Source organism: Myxocyprinus asiaticus, chromosome 11 (assembly GCF_019703515.2).
Source record: "Myxocyprinus asiaticus isolate MX2 ecotype Aquarium Trade chromosome 11, UBuf_Myxa_2, whole genome shotgun sequence".
Classification (NCBI taxonomy): domain Eukaryota; kingdom Metazoa; phylum Chordata; class Actinopteri; order Cypriniformes; family Catostomidae; genus Myxocyprinus; species Myxocyprinus asiaticus.
Genome location: NC_059354.1, coordinates 48,791,582 through 48,807,916, shown reverse-complemented (window position 1 = coordinate 48,807,916; position 16,335 = coordinate 48,791,582). Strand labels below are relative to the sequence as shown.

At 39.5% G+C, this 16,335-nt stretch overlaps 1 protein-coding gene across 2 annotated transcripts in view; it reads right to left on the bottom strand.

Moving 5' to 3' along the window:
• Positions 1–9,774: 9,774 nt before the first annotated feature.
• LOC127448270 (RNA-binding motif, single-stranded-interacting protein 1-like) overlaps positions 9,775–16,335 on the bottom strand; it is a 95,097-nt gene continuing 88,536 nt past the window's right edge. For both annotated transcript variants that reach the window (XM_051710680.1, XM_051710681.1), the window contains exons 13-14: positions 14,984–15,059; positions 9,775–14,487 (exon numbers count right to left, since the gene is read on the bottom strand). In XM_051710680.1, coding sequence (XP_051566640.1) covers positions 14,991–15,059 — 69 coding nt within the window. In that variant the 3' untranslated portion in view covers positions 9,775–14,487; positions 14,984–14,990. The remainder of the gene's footprint in view (positions 14,488–14,983; positions 15,060–16,335) is intronic.

Genomic DNA, 16,335 nt, shown 5'->3' with positions numbered 1-16,335 from the left:
GGCAGGGAATTAATATCATCACGGACTTTAAAGGAAATAAAAACTCTGCCGTGAACACCGCTGCCTCTTTCCCGGATGAGCTAAATACTTTTTATGCCCATTTCGAGGGAAATAACATCACCCTCGCGGAGAGAGCTCTCGCAGCCGAAGCTACAGAGGTTAGTTCACTCTCCGTCTCTGTAGCGGATGTAACCCGATCCTTCCGATGGGTGAATATCTGTAAAGCCGTAGGTCCAGATGGTATTTCGGGCCATGTCATCAGAGCATGCGCGAACCAACTGGCTGGTGTTTTTACGGACATTTTCAGCCTTTCCCTCTCCTTGTCTGTGGTCCCCACATGCTTCAAAATGTCCACCATTGTGCCTGTACCAAAGCAATCCAAAGTCACTTGCTTAAATGACTGGCGTCCTGTTGCTCTGACCCCGATCATCAGCAAATGCTTTGAGAGACTAATCAGAGATTACATCTGCTCTGTGCTGCCTCAATCACTGAACCCATTGCAGTTTGCTTACCGCAACAACCGCTCCACTGATGATGCCATTGCATCTACAATACACACTGCTCTCTCCCACCTGGAAAAAAAGAACACTTATGTGAGATTGCTGTTTGTAGACTACAGCTCAGCATTCAACACCACAGTGCCCTCCAAGCTAGATGAGAAACTCCAGGCTCTGGGCTTAAACAGCTCACTGTGCAGCTGGATCCTGGACTTCCTGTCAAGCAGACGGCAGGTGGTTAGAATAGGCAGCAACATCTCCTCCTCACTGACCCTCAACACTGGAGCCCCACAGGGCTGTGTTCTCAGCCCACTCCTGTATTCCCTGTACACACAGCTTCAATGCCATCATTAAGTTTGCTGATGATACGACGGTGGTCAGGAGCACAACCTCTCCCTCAACGTCAGTAAGACAAAGGAGCTTGTGGTGGACTTCAGGAGAAAAGACAGAGAACACAGCCCCATCGCCATCAGTGGAGCACCAGTGGAGAGAGTCAGCAGCTTCAAGTTCCTCGGTGTCCACATTATTTATTTAGTGGTCATTTCAGGTCATGTGGAAAGACCTTGCTTGTGGAGATCTACAGCAGATGACCCTGGCAATCCAGGTGCGGAAAGAGTGGACTGTTTTTACTCTGAAATCGGCATAGTCAAAGATGGACAAGTCTTCTGACACCATGCGATCGCTCTGAGAGTGGCAAAAAATAAAATAAAAAAATGATTTGATCTATACTGTATATCCATTATCCAATAATATCCATTATTATTTATCCATTTGATCCTTGTGGGGCCACTGTGGCTGCGCGAGGGTAGGTATTGCAACAGTGAGACCTCCATCTTGCGAGGTTTGGTTATAAGGAAGTAAATACAATGCAAATCGACTCGATTTTCATAAATTAGTGGATCAGAATTATTTATTTTTCTACTCAGAGCGATCGCATGGTGTCAGAAGACTTGGATTATACTACATGAGCCATATGGAGCCATTTTATGGACATTTGTTGTCCTTTTTGAAGCCAAAGGGCTGGACTCTATTTACTGCAATTGTTTGGAAGAAAGCTCCCCTGGCAGTAATTTTTGGGTGAACTTCCATAGCCCCTGTCACTTTCCTGATAGTAAACTTTTATCTTGTGACTGAATGCAAAGATTGCTGAAATCATTACCTTGTCTTCAGGCTTTTTATCTGCGAACTGCACTCATTGCTGGGCATAGCCTCATACCTTTGGTTTATTAACATCAGGACTGGGCCACTTCCCTTGAAGTGATATTGAACTTTGTTGAAGTTTGGGTTGTGGAGTTTAGTGGCCATGACATAAGTCCAAATATTGCTGATCGTCTTCTTCAGCTGCTTTTGCATTTTACTTATTGTAAACATGTCCTGTGAAAAGAGCAAAAACTGCATTGCTTTTCTATTACTAACAACTACAGTCCATCTCGCCACCACCAGAAATACTTCATATCATGTAACTAATTGAACTCCATGGTGTTCTAAAATTCAAACATGTCACAAACGTGCAGTTTTGCTTTGGTCTGCATAATTTATCATTACGATGACACTTCATGAAGTTGTTTCCCAGAAAAGTGTAATGATGAATTATGCTGATCAAAGAAAAAAAAAGAGGTCTGCAACTTGTTTTCACAGGTTTTTGGAATACAGTGGATTTCAATTAGTTACATAATATAAGGTGTTTCTGATGATGGCTATATGGGCCATAGCTGAAATGCACTGTAGGTTTTGCTCTTTTCTTTTCATAAGCCACGGTTACAATATGTATAAACTTTCAAACCCCGTTTCCAGAAAAGTTGGGATATATAACCCTAACCCAAAAGTACAAAGAAAAGATTTCCAGTGTTTTCACTGACCAACTTAATTGTATTTTGTAAATATAAACACATTTTGAATTTGATGCCTGCAACACTCAAAAAAAAAGTTGGGACAGAGACATGCTTACCACCGTGTTACATCATCTTCCCTTTGAATTACACTGTTTAATCGTTTGGGAAATGAAAATACTAAAAGTGGAATTTTCGCCCATTCTTGCTTGATACAAGACTTCAGCTGCTCAACAGTCCGTGGTCGTCACTGTCTGATTCTCCTCTTCATGATGCGCCATACATTTTCAATAGGAGACAGATCTGGACTGAAGCCAGGCCAGTCAAGCACACGCACTCTGTGTCTACGAAGCCACACGTGCAGAATGAGGCCTAGCATTGTCTTCGCTGTAGTAACCATTGACTTCCCGGGAAAAGACGTCATCTGTTGAATCCCAATATATGCCTCCGTGTCAATGGTACCTTCACACATATGCAAGTCACCCATGCCGTGGGCACTGATGCACCCCCATACCATGACAGATGTTGGCTTTTGGACCTTTCGCTGATAAAAGTCAGGATGGTCCCTTTCGTCTATGGCACGGAGATCTCAATGTCCGTTTTTCTCAAAAACAAGCTGAACGTGGACTCATCTGACCACAGCATTTCCACTGTCTTTTGGACCATCTGAGATGAGCTTGGGCCCAGAGAACTTTGCCGCGTTTCTGCATAGAATTGATGTGTGGCTTTCTCCTTGCGTAATAGTGTTTCAAGTTGCATTTCTTGATGCAGCGGCGGACTGTGATAAGTGACAACAATTTTCTGAAGTACTCCCAGGCCCATATGGCTATATTTAACACAGAAGCGTGACGGTTTCTCATGCAATGCCGCCTGAGGGCTTGAAGGTTACGCACATTCAGCCGTGGTTTCCGGCCTTGCCCTACACGCACTGAGATTTCTCCGGATTCCCTGAATCTTTTCACAATACTATGTAGATGGTGAAAGACCTAAATTCTTTGTAATCTTGCGTTGAGAAATGTTCTTTTTTTAACTGTTTGACAATTCTCACAAAGTTTGGCACAAAGTGGTGAGCCACGACCCATCTTTGCTTGCAAAGACTGAGCCTTTGGTGGATGCTCCTTTTATACCAAATCATGATACCCTCACCTGTTACCAATTCACCTACTTATTGTGGAATGTTTCAAAACGGTGTTACTTGAATATTCTATAAACTTTTCACTCTTATTTTGCCCGTGTCCCAAATTTTTTTGGAGTGTGTTGCAGGCATCAAATTCAAAATGTGTTTATATTTACAAAATAATCAAGTTGGTCAGCCAAGACATTAAAAGTCATTTCTTTGTACTTTTGTCAGTTAAAGAGAATTGACAAATCACAGATTCTAGTTTTTATTGCATTTTACAAAATATCCCAACTTTTCTGGAAATGGGCCTTTAACACCGCCTGAGTTTAAACCCTCTGACATATGTGATGTGTGGTTAAGCGTGTACTAAAATAATACAGAAAATGATTCTTTAAAGCAGTCAACTGTACTATAATTTGACAATTTAGTTTTTATACACTTGTAAAACTTGAATACTTGCATCCTAATGGTGGTTTGCTGATGTAAATCCCTTAAATGTTAGCTGAACACTGTAAATGTGAAGAGGTTTGCTTTCAAAAGCAACTTGTGATGTACTTTGAGTTCTTGAGCATTTTGACATTTTCAAAATGAAAGCTGAATAGTGTAAATAGATATTTGCAGTCAGTATGAATTACTTGGGGATATATTTTGCAATAATCATTGACATTTGTACATCTTCAAACCTATATTTAAACAACAAATGTGTAAAAACTGGTTAAATCCTTAAAATGTCTGATTGTGTAAATATACAGAACGTTCTCTTTGAATGTAGCTACTTATTAAAAGAACAGTTTGGTATTTTGAACTCTGGGCCCAAATGGCATGCTTTCGGTCATGATCGCTATTAGTAGAAACCAGAACTTCACTAGCTCTCTACTCCGTCCGTCTGGTAACACCGGGAAGCCTCCTCCTACTCTACTGCATGGGCATATGCGTCTTTGAAAACATTGATAAGCATTGTTTTGTAAGACATGGCGCTCGCAGTGTAATCATATGCGGTGTCAGTATGTTATCTTGAAAACATGATTTAAAAAAAAGCTTTCTGTCAGCAGTTATTTTTGGATTCTTCTGGCTCTCGTGGAGCTGAGAAGGTAGTGCGTCTTTGAGAAAAAAATTGTTCTTATCCAAATAGCACAAATAACAAATAATGTATGGACACCGGTATGATTTACTGTGAGCGTCCTGTTTTGAAAAGCGTTTATCATAGTTTTCAAAGACTGTCGCATATGCCCATGCAGTAGAGTAGGAGGGGGCTTCCTGGTGTTACCGGACAGGTGGAGCAGGGGAGCAAGCGAAGTTCTGGTTTCTACTAATAGGGATCATGAAAACATGTCATTTGGGCCCAGGAATCAATATATTGAAGTATTTCTACTTATTTCCTAGTTTTTTCACATAAAAACCAATATTATTGGACAATTGTATAAAATAACTACTGAATACCTTACATTTACAGAGACTGCCTTTTAATGTAGCTATTTTTCATGTGTTCTGTCATACTAAGCTTGTTTTTCCACTGTCAAATGGACATTTTTAACAATACATTTGTTCACAATTCACTAAAATGACTGTTTAATGCCATGAATTAAAAGTACATATTCTGTGTTTATACACTGCGTTGTAGTTTTTTTACTTGGAGAAACAAACAATCTTACAGGAAATAACTGTAGATAGATGAGCAGTTGCATGAAGTAACTACGAAATACCCTTAATTTACAGAGATTGGCCTTAAATTGAGCTATTTTTGATGCACTATGCTTGTTTTTCCACTGTCCAATTAACTTTATAAAATATAATAGTTAAAAATGACTAATACTGTAAATATGGCGATATTGTCTTTGATTTGATGTACTTATTGCGTTTCTATACAATATTTATTAGTTATTGTACATGAAAAAAGCTATATTTTAATAGGAAATGACCGTAGATAGACTGGGTAATTTCATAAAGTAACTAATAAAAGCTCTAAATTTACAGAGATCAACCTGAAAGGTAGTGGTTCTTAATGCATTTTGACATAATATATCTGTTTTTTTCACAGATTAATGAACATTTATCAACAATAATATACTGTAATTTAATTCATTTTGACTGTAAAATCTGCTCTGTATTTTCACAGTTTATTGCATGTAATTTTGTGGTACGGTTATTTACTGTAATTTGACGGTATCCGTCTGGAAACTTTACTGCCAGACTTTTTACCGTTTTTTTATTTTTATTTTTTTTTAAACATGCGTTAATTTGTATTTTAATAATAGATTTTCACAGTTCAATATTGAAAGTCTGGGTCTGGGACAAGGATCTATATGTAAAAGGCACTTGAAAAGAACCAAAAAATTCAAAAAAAGTTTGTTCGTAACTCTGTTCTTTTTAATAAAAATCAACCCATTTATTTAAGTGTACTTTGCAAGACAAACTGTCTGAATATTGGCTTGATAAAGCCATATCTTAAAATGTAAAAGCCTTGAAGTTTAAAGGTTATAAAGGCCTAGAGACAGACAGGTTCAGGTGTACTCTTCCTGCAGTTTGGATGAAAAGCCTTTGATAAACACTTATTCGCCCACACTAAATGCAGTCTCAAATCCAAATTCTATACTGATGGTAGAGAGGGGTTATTGCTGATATTGGTCTTGGTAAATCACAGCAGTGGGCGATCTGTCATTATAGACCTTATTCACAGTAGTGCCATATTTGATTTTTGACAGGAATGAAAAGCCATCCACTGTATTAAGGTCCTAGATAACATCTTATTTTCAAAACTTCTGGCCCTTCTCTGAATAAGGTCGATTTTGCTCCTTTTCTTCACAATTCTTAAGCTGTTAAATTTAGATGAATATTGACAGTTATGTTAGGTTTCGTAACTAACACGAACTATACACTGTAAATATTCTCAAACTAAAAACACTGAATTCCAAGTGCAAAACACCAGATATGAACCATCAAGTCAAAGAAATCAGTTTGCTAAAGCCATGAGTGATGTCACGGTCCTGTCACTCTGTCAGTCTGGGTTTTTATGTGACAGGACCGTGGCATCAACGTCCCATGTCTTTCTTTGTGTAAGCGCACGGTTTCGGTTGATTTCCCTGCCGTACGGTCTTCGGTCTGTCTTGTTTCATGTCCGTAGCATGGTGTCTGGATCCTGACTGCCCTGTCTGGTTCGGTTTCTGTCCGTGTCGGGATCCGGACACTCATGCTCCATGTTCTGTCTGTCTTTGTTTGAGCACATGGCTTTGGGTTTGTATTTCCCTGTCGTGCGCTCTTTGGGCGGTCTCGTGTCTTATGTCTGGATCCTGACCTTTCGTTCTTGTCCTGTAATGATGCGAGTGCATTGCGCTTGTCACCTTGGTGGGATGCACTCACGTAAATAATCTGTTCGGTCTCTCACGACCATGGATGCATGTTGCGCTTGCTTTGCGCTGCACTTCCGGGTTGCGAGCTGTCTTCATGTTGTGCTGAGGTTCGGTCTCTTCGGTCTGAGGTGTCGGGTGTGTGTGTGTGGCTGAACTCTCGCACAGGTGTTCTGACTAATTCTGAAAATTATTTGGCCACACCAGATGTCTGACACCTGTCATCAAAGCTTATGAACTTATAACATCAGAATCAAAACTCCCTATGCATCTAACCTTAAAAAAAAATTACGTTTTAAATTGCAGAAAAACCCCCCAAAACAGACAAACTAAAATCTGGACGACTGACATGTGTGAGTCTGGTTAAACAGTGAAGTATCAGTTTTACTTGCTATCATTAAGCTACATCACCTAGCAGTGTGCTGGGCTGGTGAAAAAGATACTTGTGTGACTCATGATGTACGAGTAGATGCATTTTCGTTTTTTAACCGCAAAAAAAGGGTTATTTCATTACATATTTATCTGACCTTTATAACGGAACCATTTTGGTGTTTCTACACTAGAGGTCACATAAAAGTATTTTTGCCAGTGAGAAATACATGAACTGGGTTTGAATGTTATTTTTAGGCTGTGATGAAATTAAGAGAATGGTAAATCTCAGAATTTTATTCGCGTATCCCCATTGTCACCTCACGTACCACCAGGGGTATGCATACCCCAGTTTGGGAAACACTGCCCTACGGGGTAGTTTATGTTTGTAAACCCCTGCCAGTGCTCATGGCCACGGAGGCCGTTCCCATCACTGCCTGTGCTCACGACCACGGAGGTTGCTCCCTTGTCACTGCCAGTGCTCACGGCCACGGAGGCCGTTCCCCTGCCACTGCCAGTGCTCACGGCCATGGAGGCCGTTCCCGTCACTGCCTGTGCTCACGACCACGGAGGTTGCTCCCGTCACTGCCTGTGCTCACGACCAGGGAGGTTGCTCCCTTGTCACTGCCAGTGCTTACAGCCATGGAGGCTGTTCCCCTATCACTGTCTGTTCCCACGACCACGGAGGCCATTCTCCTGTCACTGCCAGTGCCCACGGAGTTTGTTCCCATGTCACTGCCTGTGCTCACAGTCACGAAGGCCGTTCCCATCACTGCCTGTGCTCACGACCATGGAGGCTGTTCCCCAATTGCCACTGCCAGCGTCCACGGCGGTCGTGTCCCTGCTGCTGCCAGCGTCCATGGCAGTCTTTCCCGTCACTGCCTGTGCTCATGACCAAAGAGGTCGTTCCCCTGCCGCTGCCAGCATCCACGGAGATCATTCCCCTGCCGCGGCCACGCCTTCGATGGTCCATGAACCAGCACCCACGCCTGCCATGGTCAACAAGCCAGCGCCTACACCTGCCACGGTCAACAAGCCAGCGCCCATGCCTGCCACGGTCAAAGAGCCAGTCCCTGAAGCCTTGTCCGTCCCAGAGCTACGGCTCCGACCCCTAAGCCTTCCAAAGCTCTGCCCCCTGAACCCGTCCAGCAGCCGCTACCCAGTCCGCTGCCCCCTGTCCAGTGGCCTCCGCCCAGTACTCTGTCCCCTGCCCTGTTTGTTAACCTGTTGATTTGTCTCCCTATTTTAGTCAAATCTATTTTAGTCTTCTCATGTGTGCGGTCCAGTGCCAGTTCGTCTTGTATGTTCTAGTCGGTCTTGTCTGTTGGTCGGTTCCAGTTTGTTTGTGTTTATGTACATTCCCTGGTTCCTGTTTCGGTCCGGTTGGTCCTGTTCCCCATTTCCTCTGCCCCAGCCTGGATTACCTCTTTCCCCTAGGGGGTAGTTTTGTTTGTTTTTGTTGGAGTTTATGTTGGATTTTGCCTTTATTTTGTGTATAAATAAATTACGTTTTCAACTCTATATCTACATAGTATTGTGCTTGGGTCCTCATTCTCTGCATCATGACAAGTGAACTTAATTAGACCATCAATTAATCTTTTATATTATTATTATCCTTTCAGTTATGTTTAGCGCATAATGCATGGAATATTATATCAAAAAGAAGATAATACACAGCGTTTCCCACCCCTTTTGACCAATGAATTTGCATAACTGTAACGGTTAAAGGATGGGCAAAGAGGCAGCAGGAACCGGCAGAACAGTCAACATAACTTTAATGACATAAACACATGGACACACACACAAACAGCAGCCATGTCTCTCTCTCTCTCTCTCTCTTGAACTGGCATCCCTGGCTCCTATTTATCCCTCTCCCGGCTGATTGGGCTGATTCAGCACTGGGCGTCTATTGTTACGGCCCGGCCATGCCCTCCTCCTCGTCACAATGACTTTCCCAGTTTGTGACGTAATGTTTTTTTTTTTTTTTATAAAAAAATATTACGTTTTACAGATATTGCATTCACAATTATTTCTAGCTGATAAAACATAGCTGAACATTATTAAAATATGTATTATAATTTTTTTTCTTGAATTTTCCTATGACTTCTCAAAGACCCCATGAAATTAAAATGAGATTTTTGTGGCTGGATCCAAATCATCCTTCATGCTACTGTTGTCCACACCTTAACAACTAAAGACAGCTGAATGCTTATGTACAAAGAAGGCACATTATTCAAACTGCAATCTAAGGGGCCGTTCACACCAAATGCATTTTTACATCCACTCGTGCTGTTTTTCCAACTGTTTTCCTATGTAAACATGCTCTAGACAGAGATCTTTGACCGCCGTGTCTCGTTTTTTAGCATCTTGCACTGTGGAGCCACGCTTTTTAGATGCCATGTCATGTTACAAAGAACTTGCATCTCAAGACACATGCATTATGTTAATGTAAGACCACGTTCGGTCTGAACTGCCCCCAAGTGTGTTAAGTCTCCGCATGGCCTGCCTTGAGAGAAAATGACGTTACATCCTTAATCCATATCTTTAAGTTTTGAAGCAGTCTATACAGTCTTTGTCTTCCTGGGAAACAGACCAAAAATATAGATGACATGATCTTGTCCGCAGAATGTATATACATTTTTAATGGGTTCTTTAAGGTTTTATCAATTTCCATGACTTTTCCATGCACATAAAAAAAAATAAAAAAAATGTTTAAGATTTGCACATTTCAATTACATAACAAAATTCTATCAAATTAAATTGAATAATATTTACTAAAATGCAATTTAAAAACCTAAATATTTTAAGTTTAATATTTTTTTTTTATTAACAAATTAAACAATTAAATTTGATGGAATTTTGTTACAAAATTGAGATCGTAAATCTTAAAAATAGGCTAAACATTTTTTTAAACATGCCTGAAAATCACAATCTTTACATTTTCACGTTCACTCACGTGTTTTACATTATCTATGAGATCAGGAGCTAATGGACCACACAAACACAACATGAATAAAACAAAAAAAATGTGTTTTTATTCAAAAGTTCTTCAAGAAATTAACAGAAATAAAGCTTAATTAATTTACTGGAAACAAGGGGGGAAAAGGGAAAGAAAAAGCTTTTTTGGCTTTAAACATTCGAAAAAAAAAATTACAGAAGGTTTCTGATAAATCGAATGTACAAGTTACCACTGGCAAGCGTGTGGCACATGTAAAACAGACAGAAAGAAAAATTACAAAATTAACTCTCATATAGATCTCTCTATGAAAATCTTTTTTTTATTGTTTTTATTTTTTCAAACAGTCTGTACAAAAGTTCTCTCTTCATAAATTATTACTTTTTCATATAACTTAATGGCTGTCTAGAACATGATTTTTCATAGTCATGAGCATGTCTCTCTGCACACACACACACCTCTGTCCATCTCTTCTGACCCGGATGCAGATTGGCACTTCGGATTCTGTTGTTACTAGCAGCATGACCCACACAAGAACCCATAGTAACTTTCATTCGGTACCACAGACACACAAACACACACACTTCATTAATGCACTCAGCGACTCGATGAGCTGAGCATGGCGGATTACGCTAAGTCTGTCTGGACGATGACCGAAAAAACAGTGATGTCTTGGGAGTACAGATCGAGGGAAATCCACAACTTTCAGCTTTCTAGCACGCTCGCATTCTCTCTCGCGCTTTCTTTCCTGACACCGTGTCCTAACCAGGTGTGACGTGACAAGTTTACAGCGACGGGCAATTTGTCTGTCCACACTGAATGCGAAACTACGCAAAAGTCGATTTGTGAGACTGACTAATTTAAGTAGTCTCAATTATTTCTTAGTTTTGATATTTTTATCACCTGTGCTTTAGCCGTTAAGCCCTCTCTGAAAAAATATGTCCCTAGCGGCGACAGCCATACACATTCAAACAGGCGTTTTTTGAGTGTCCCGCAACAAGTGCTGTGTTTTAAAGATGCCATGTCAAGTTAAAAATAGTTCCACTTTTAACAACGCATCTTGCATCATGCATTCGGTTGCACTCTGCCTAGCTGTTTTTGCAATAACTTGTCTTATGTAAATGCTCATTAAAGGCCAAATTATACTTCCTCACACACTGTGCACGTCACGCAAATTTAGTCACTGTCGTTTCATCATCAGACAGCGCGCAATGTCCACGTATTTGCCGTGCTAAAAGAGTACCACAAAGCAGTCGTAGTGCGCATGCATCAAACGCATCCACATGGGTTCGCGTTCAAAAAGGTATACTTTGAAAGTCTGTGTGCTCGACCATGCGTGAGACGAAACGGCACGAGGAAAAACTAAGTATAGGTTAGGGTTAGAGCCTTAAAAACGTGTCCGACTGGGGTCAGGTAAACCGACTTGCACATCTATAACAAAATCACAGCCAATCAAAAGAAGCATGATAATTTACAATTATGTGGGGCGGAACTTTGGACCAGTTTGGGGTGTAAACTGATTGCAAAGTAATTAATTAGTGTAACCTAATTCTTTTAAGTCAAAAAGTAGTGTAACACATTGCATTATACATTCTTGTAATGTACAGTTACTGACGTTCAATTAATTACTTTTAAGTACATTACCTGGGTTACACATATTTCTAAAATAATATGTATAATTCATTTAAAACCTGAATTAGGGGTGCGCGACAAAGAACGAGGAAATACAGCAAATTGTTTATTTGCTGAGTGGAAAAACAAACTTGAAGTGTTTTAGAAAGTAACTTAAAAGTAAAATACTTAGTGATGTTATTACTTTTCTCAATAACTTATCAATAATTAGATTTTAGGGAACTGATGTTAGAGAAGTAATTCAAAGTGGATGACTTTTTTTAATAACCTACCCAACACTGATTAGGACCAATGTGATTTTACGGTGGGCAGCGAAACTCTGCGCGATGTCTGAGAAATAACCGATAAACAAAACGTCCTGTCGTATGTCACCGATTATATCAATTACTAAAGATTTACATGGAAGACAGCTTATATCTCTTGGTGTAATATTGCGTCGCCTAGTTAGGACACATGTAATGGACAATGACGAAAAAGCAGAGGTTTTTGCTTTCGAAACAAAGAATCTGAATGCTAAACGACACGTTGAACCCACAACTTTCCTTATAACGATAACAATACTTAAAAAAAAAATAATAATAAATTGTTTCTTTGAAGAAGAAGAAGATGATGATGTTCAAAGTACTTAAAAAACAAAACCTGAAAGAAATCAAGTGTTTTTGGACAGCTCCTGAGCCACCCGTTTGGTCTGGAGGGACGGGCTGAATCTGCTAGCCTGACCAATCAAAACAGAGGAGAACAAAACTCTTGAGGTAGATAACCGGTCAACAAGACCCACCAGGTCAAAAACCACAGTCTTTTGGAAGACAACTTAATCAATAAAGCCTTGCTAAAAGTATATTGTGATTTTAAAAAGAACATAACGAAAACATTTTCCTGTCGCGCATTGTTTTTGCTATCATATTTGTGTTTATAATTACAAAAGCTGTGTTCAAAAATCTAGTGAGCTGACTACATAGGCAACATTTTAAGGTAAGCCAGGCGTATTCCCGTACTGCATGATTATGCTGCCTTCTTAGGTATCGTCTTTTGTCCGTATTCCAAGGCAGCATCGGAAAAGTTGCCACCTAAGTAAAGCATTGCAATTAAGACCGGTCACCATTTTAGTTAGGATACTGCCTTCAAAGGCAGCTGCCTATGTACGCATTAGACAGCAAGGCAGCTCACTAGGTTTTGGGAACAGAGCCATGCTTTCAACCTGTCCTCTTTCCATTTTTGCTTCAGCTATCTCCGCTCTGTAGTGATGTTGTTTTAGTTTGTGGCACTTGCTGGATCCAAATCATCCTTCATGCTACTGTTGTCCACACCTTAACAACTAAAGACAGCTGAATGCTTATGTACAAAGAAGGCACATTCTTCAAACTGCAATCTAAGGGGCCGTTCACACCAAATGCATTTTTACGTCCACTCGTGCTGTTTTTCCAACCGTTTTCCTACGTAAACATGCTCTAGACAGACATCTTTGACCACCGTGTCTCGTTGTTTTTTAGCATCTTGCACTGGGGAGCCACACTTTTTAGATGCCATGTCATGTTACAAAGAACTTGCATCTCAAGACACATGCATTATGTTAATGTAAGACCACGTTCGGTCTGAACTGCCCCCAAGTGTGTTAAGTCTCCGCATGGCCTGCCTTGAGAGAAAATGACGTTACATCCTTAATCTGCACGATTCGCTAGCTGAATGTCTTTGGTGAAGTAAACTTGAAAGTGCCGAGTTTTGTTTGCCTCCTGAAAAACCCCACCGAATTTCTGTTGAAAGTTGTCATGGAAGGTTTATTCGGAACGTTTGCCTGCATTCGAACGAATATGACAAATGATATTCGGCTTGACTGACAGGCCACGCCCCCGCCCCCAGAATTGGACTAGAAGTCAAAGCACTTCCCCCACCCACACGAGTTCATCTAAAGCTACACTACAACACCAAGATTTCAAAACCAAACCAAAAGGCAATGATCAAAAATGTGATCATTCAGCAGAATTTCTACCACATTCAAACAACCAAAGGATTGTTCCCTTTGATTATAAAAACATTAAATCTTATTAAAACTCCATCAATTTTATCCACTCAAAAGTTTGTACTCTTAAAGCTCCAAAGAGAAAAAGCGAAACACAGGAAAATCCAAGCATAGTGAAAGTTTTCGTTTGCTAGATGCTAGAAAAGCCCTATTCAAGCTGATTTACAAGGCAGTAGCTGACATTATCTTAGCGATATTCTTCAGCTACTGTACGGGGAAAATTTAAGGCAAATCGTAGAAGACATACAGACAGATCGAACAGACTGACACGATGTAGCACACGACAGAACACGTCACCAACAACACTCACACGGCAAACACAAACACATCTTTCTCAGGATGATAAATCTCTAAAAACAAAAGCATATTTAAGTACAAAAGAGAAGAGAAAAAGAGAACACATCTGAAATCATAAAAATAAAAACAAAGGACATCTCTGCACAAAATTCCTGCATCTATGTGACAATTCTTGATAAAAAATAAGCATTTTTCCTTATTAAAATAAAACGTTTTTTTTGTCTTCTTTGAGAGTTAGCATCCTTTGATGAATCCTTTATTTGCACCTAGTGGAACTTATACCAAAATAGTCGAAGTTGATTAATTACAAAACCGAGGAACTCATTGAAGAACCTGTGCAAATGTGGACTCATCGGTAGAGCCGGTCCTTCAGAAAGCTGTTGTTGATTTAGCAGTTGCCTGACTCGCTCTCGACCCCGAAGAACCCTAGAAGAGACACAAATACACTTTTATTTACAAGTAGATCACAGATCAGGAGAGCATGAGTGCAGGTGGCACAGAACCACTCGAACTTATAACTGCTTGTTTTGAAAATGTTTACACTTTTGAGATTAATCATTTCAGACTTGTTAGTTGTACACAATTCCCCTGTCGGGGGCTTGTTCATTTATTAAATATTTTGAGAATTCGATTTGGCTTTCAGCTTCCAATAAGATTTCAGTACTGTTTGAGGATGCATTTTTTTTTAGGTGACCCGCTCCACGTAGAATAAAACTGCTGATATGACTAAGTGTAGGTTTTAAACAAAGTGCTATTCATTTCAGTAGGTGTAAAACTTTTTAAGCCGATTTCCCCCCATAATTAGTGCAGAAAATAAGAAAAACATTGGTAGATTCTTTCTTGGCTTACACATAACATGATGTCTGTGTGTGTTGTGTGTAGAAATGGATAGTTGAACTGTGACAGGTGACATTTATTGTACCTCTTCATCACATGGCCTGTTGATAGGTATAAGGTGAATCACTGGACGATTCCATCTGAGGTTGTGGACTGTTCTCCTAAAACAAAAAAGTTAATTTTATTTTTCACATTAAAACAGCAAACAAAAAGCAGTGCATTTAAATATAATATAAATTCAAAAATCTAATAGCGAACCTTAATAGGGAATTTTACTACCATTGGAGCAATTCGAGGTTGAAGTACCACCTTTATATTTTTACAAGTCTCAGTCAGCAGGGGGCAGTAAGCGCAACTCCAGCTCTACAAACCACACTTACTGACAGCAGACAGAACAAGATGAGGACGCGTTCTTGCGTTCAAACACTGCTGAACACAGCGCAACTCTGAATACAGGGCTCTCAAGACATGTTTTTCTAGGTATCAAACTACTTTTAATGTTTTGTTTTTTTTTGGTGACAAAAAAAAACCGCTGTGTTTATGACACGACATAACCAAAGTGAGATGCTCCAAAAGCGTCCGTCTGGCGCCTGTGTACATTGACACGTCCTTAGAAAAGCCCTTAATAAATCTATCTTGGACAGATTGACTAAATAAATTGCTAAATGGATTACTGTGGACAGCAGACCATTGATAGGCTCATGTTCAATAATATGGAAAAAAACAATGTATTGCATTCTAAAGCCACTTTTTGCCTTATCAACGCTTTACTCGTCTGCCAAAATAATGTAATGAATTTTAATTATCTGAATAATATATATATATAACATTACATTTATAATTATTTGGGAGCCTTTCTCTGCAAAAATGTATATATGCAATTAATTTGATTAATTAAGCATATCATGTAATTAATTAAATTAAAATTCAAATAATTTAAATCAATTGACAGCCCTGATATATATATATATATATTTATTATATTAAAAAGAAAATAAATATATATTATATTTAGCAAAATAAAGCTCAATTTTAAAGGGGTCATGATATACATTTTCCTCCTCATTTTATTATTTTCCCTAATGTCTACTTACAGTGTTAGTACATTTTTTTCCCCCATCAAAAACAGAATAATTTAGTAATGTATTATCATTTTCTACTCTGTCTCGGGCCCTCTGACTTAAACACTTGGTTTTAGGCTCTTTTCCCCTTAAAGACGTGAATGTAAACTCCCACTGTTTTGACTGGCCAACACTGTGCAAACCCTCGAGCACAGCCATGTATATTTGTAACTCAATTTGAAGACGATGAACCAGCTTCACAACATTATAAAACTACATTTTCGGCTTTACATATAATGCACATTCAACACAATATAACAATAACAACAAAGTCAGCTAAACATATTGCATCCAAATGTATCAAGCTGTTTGCTGA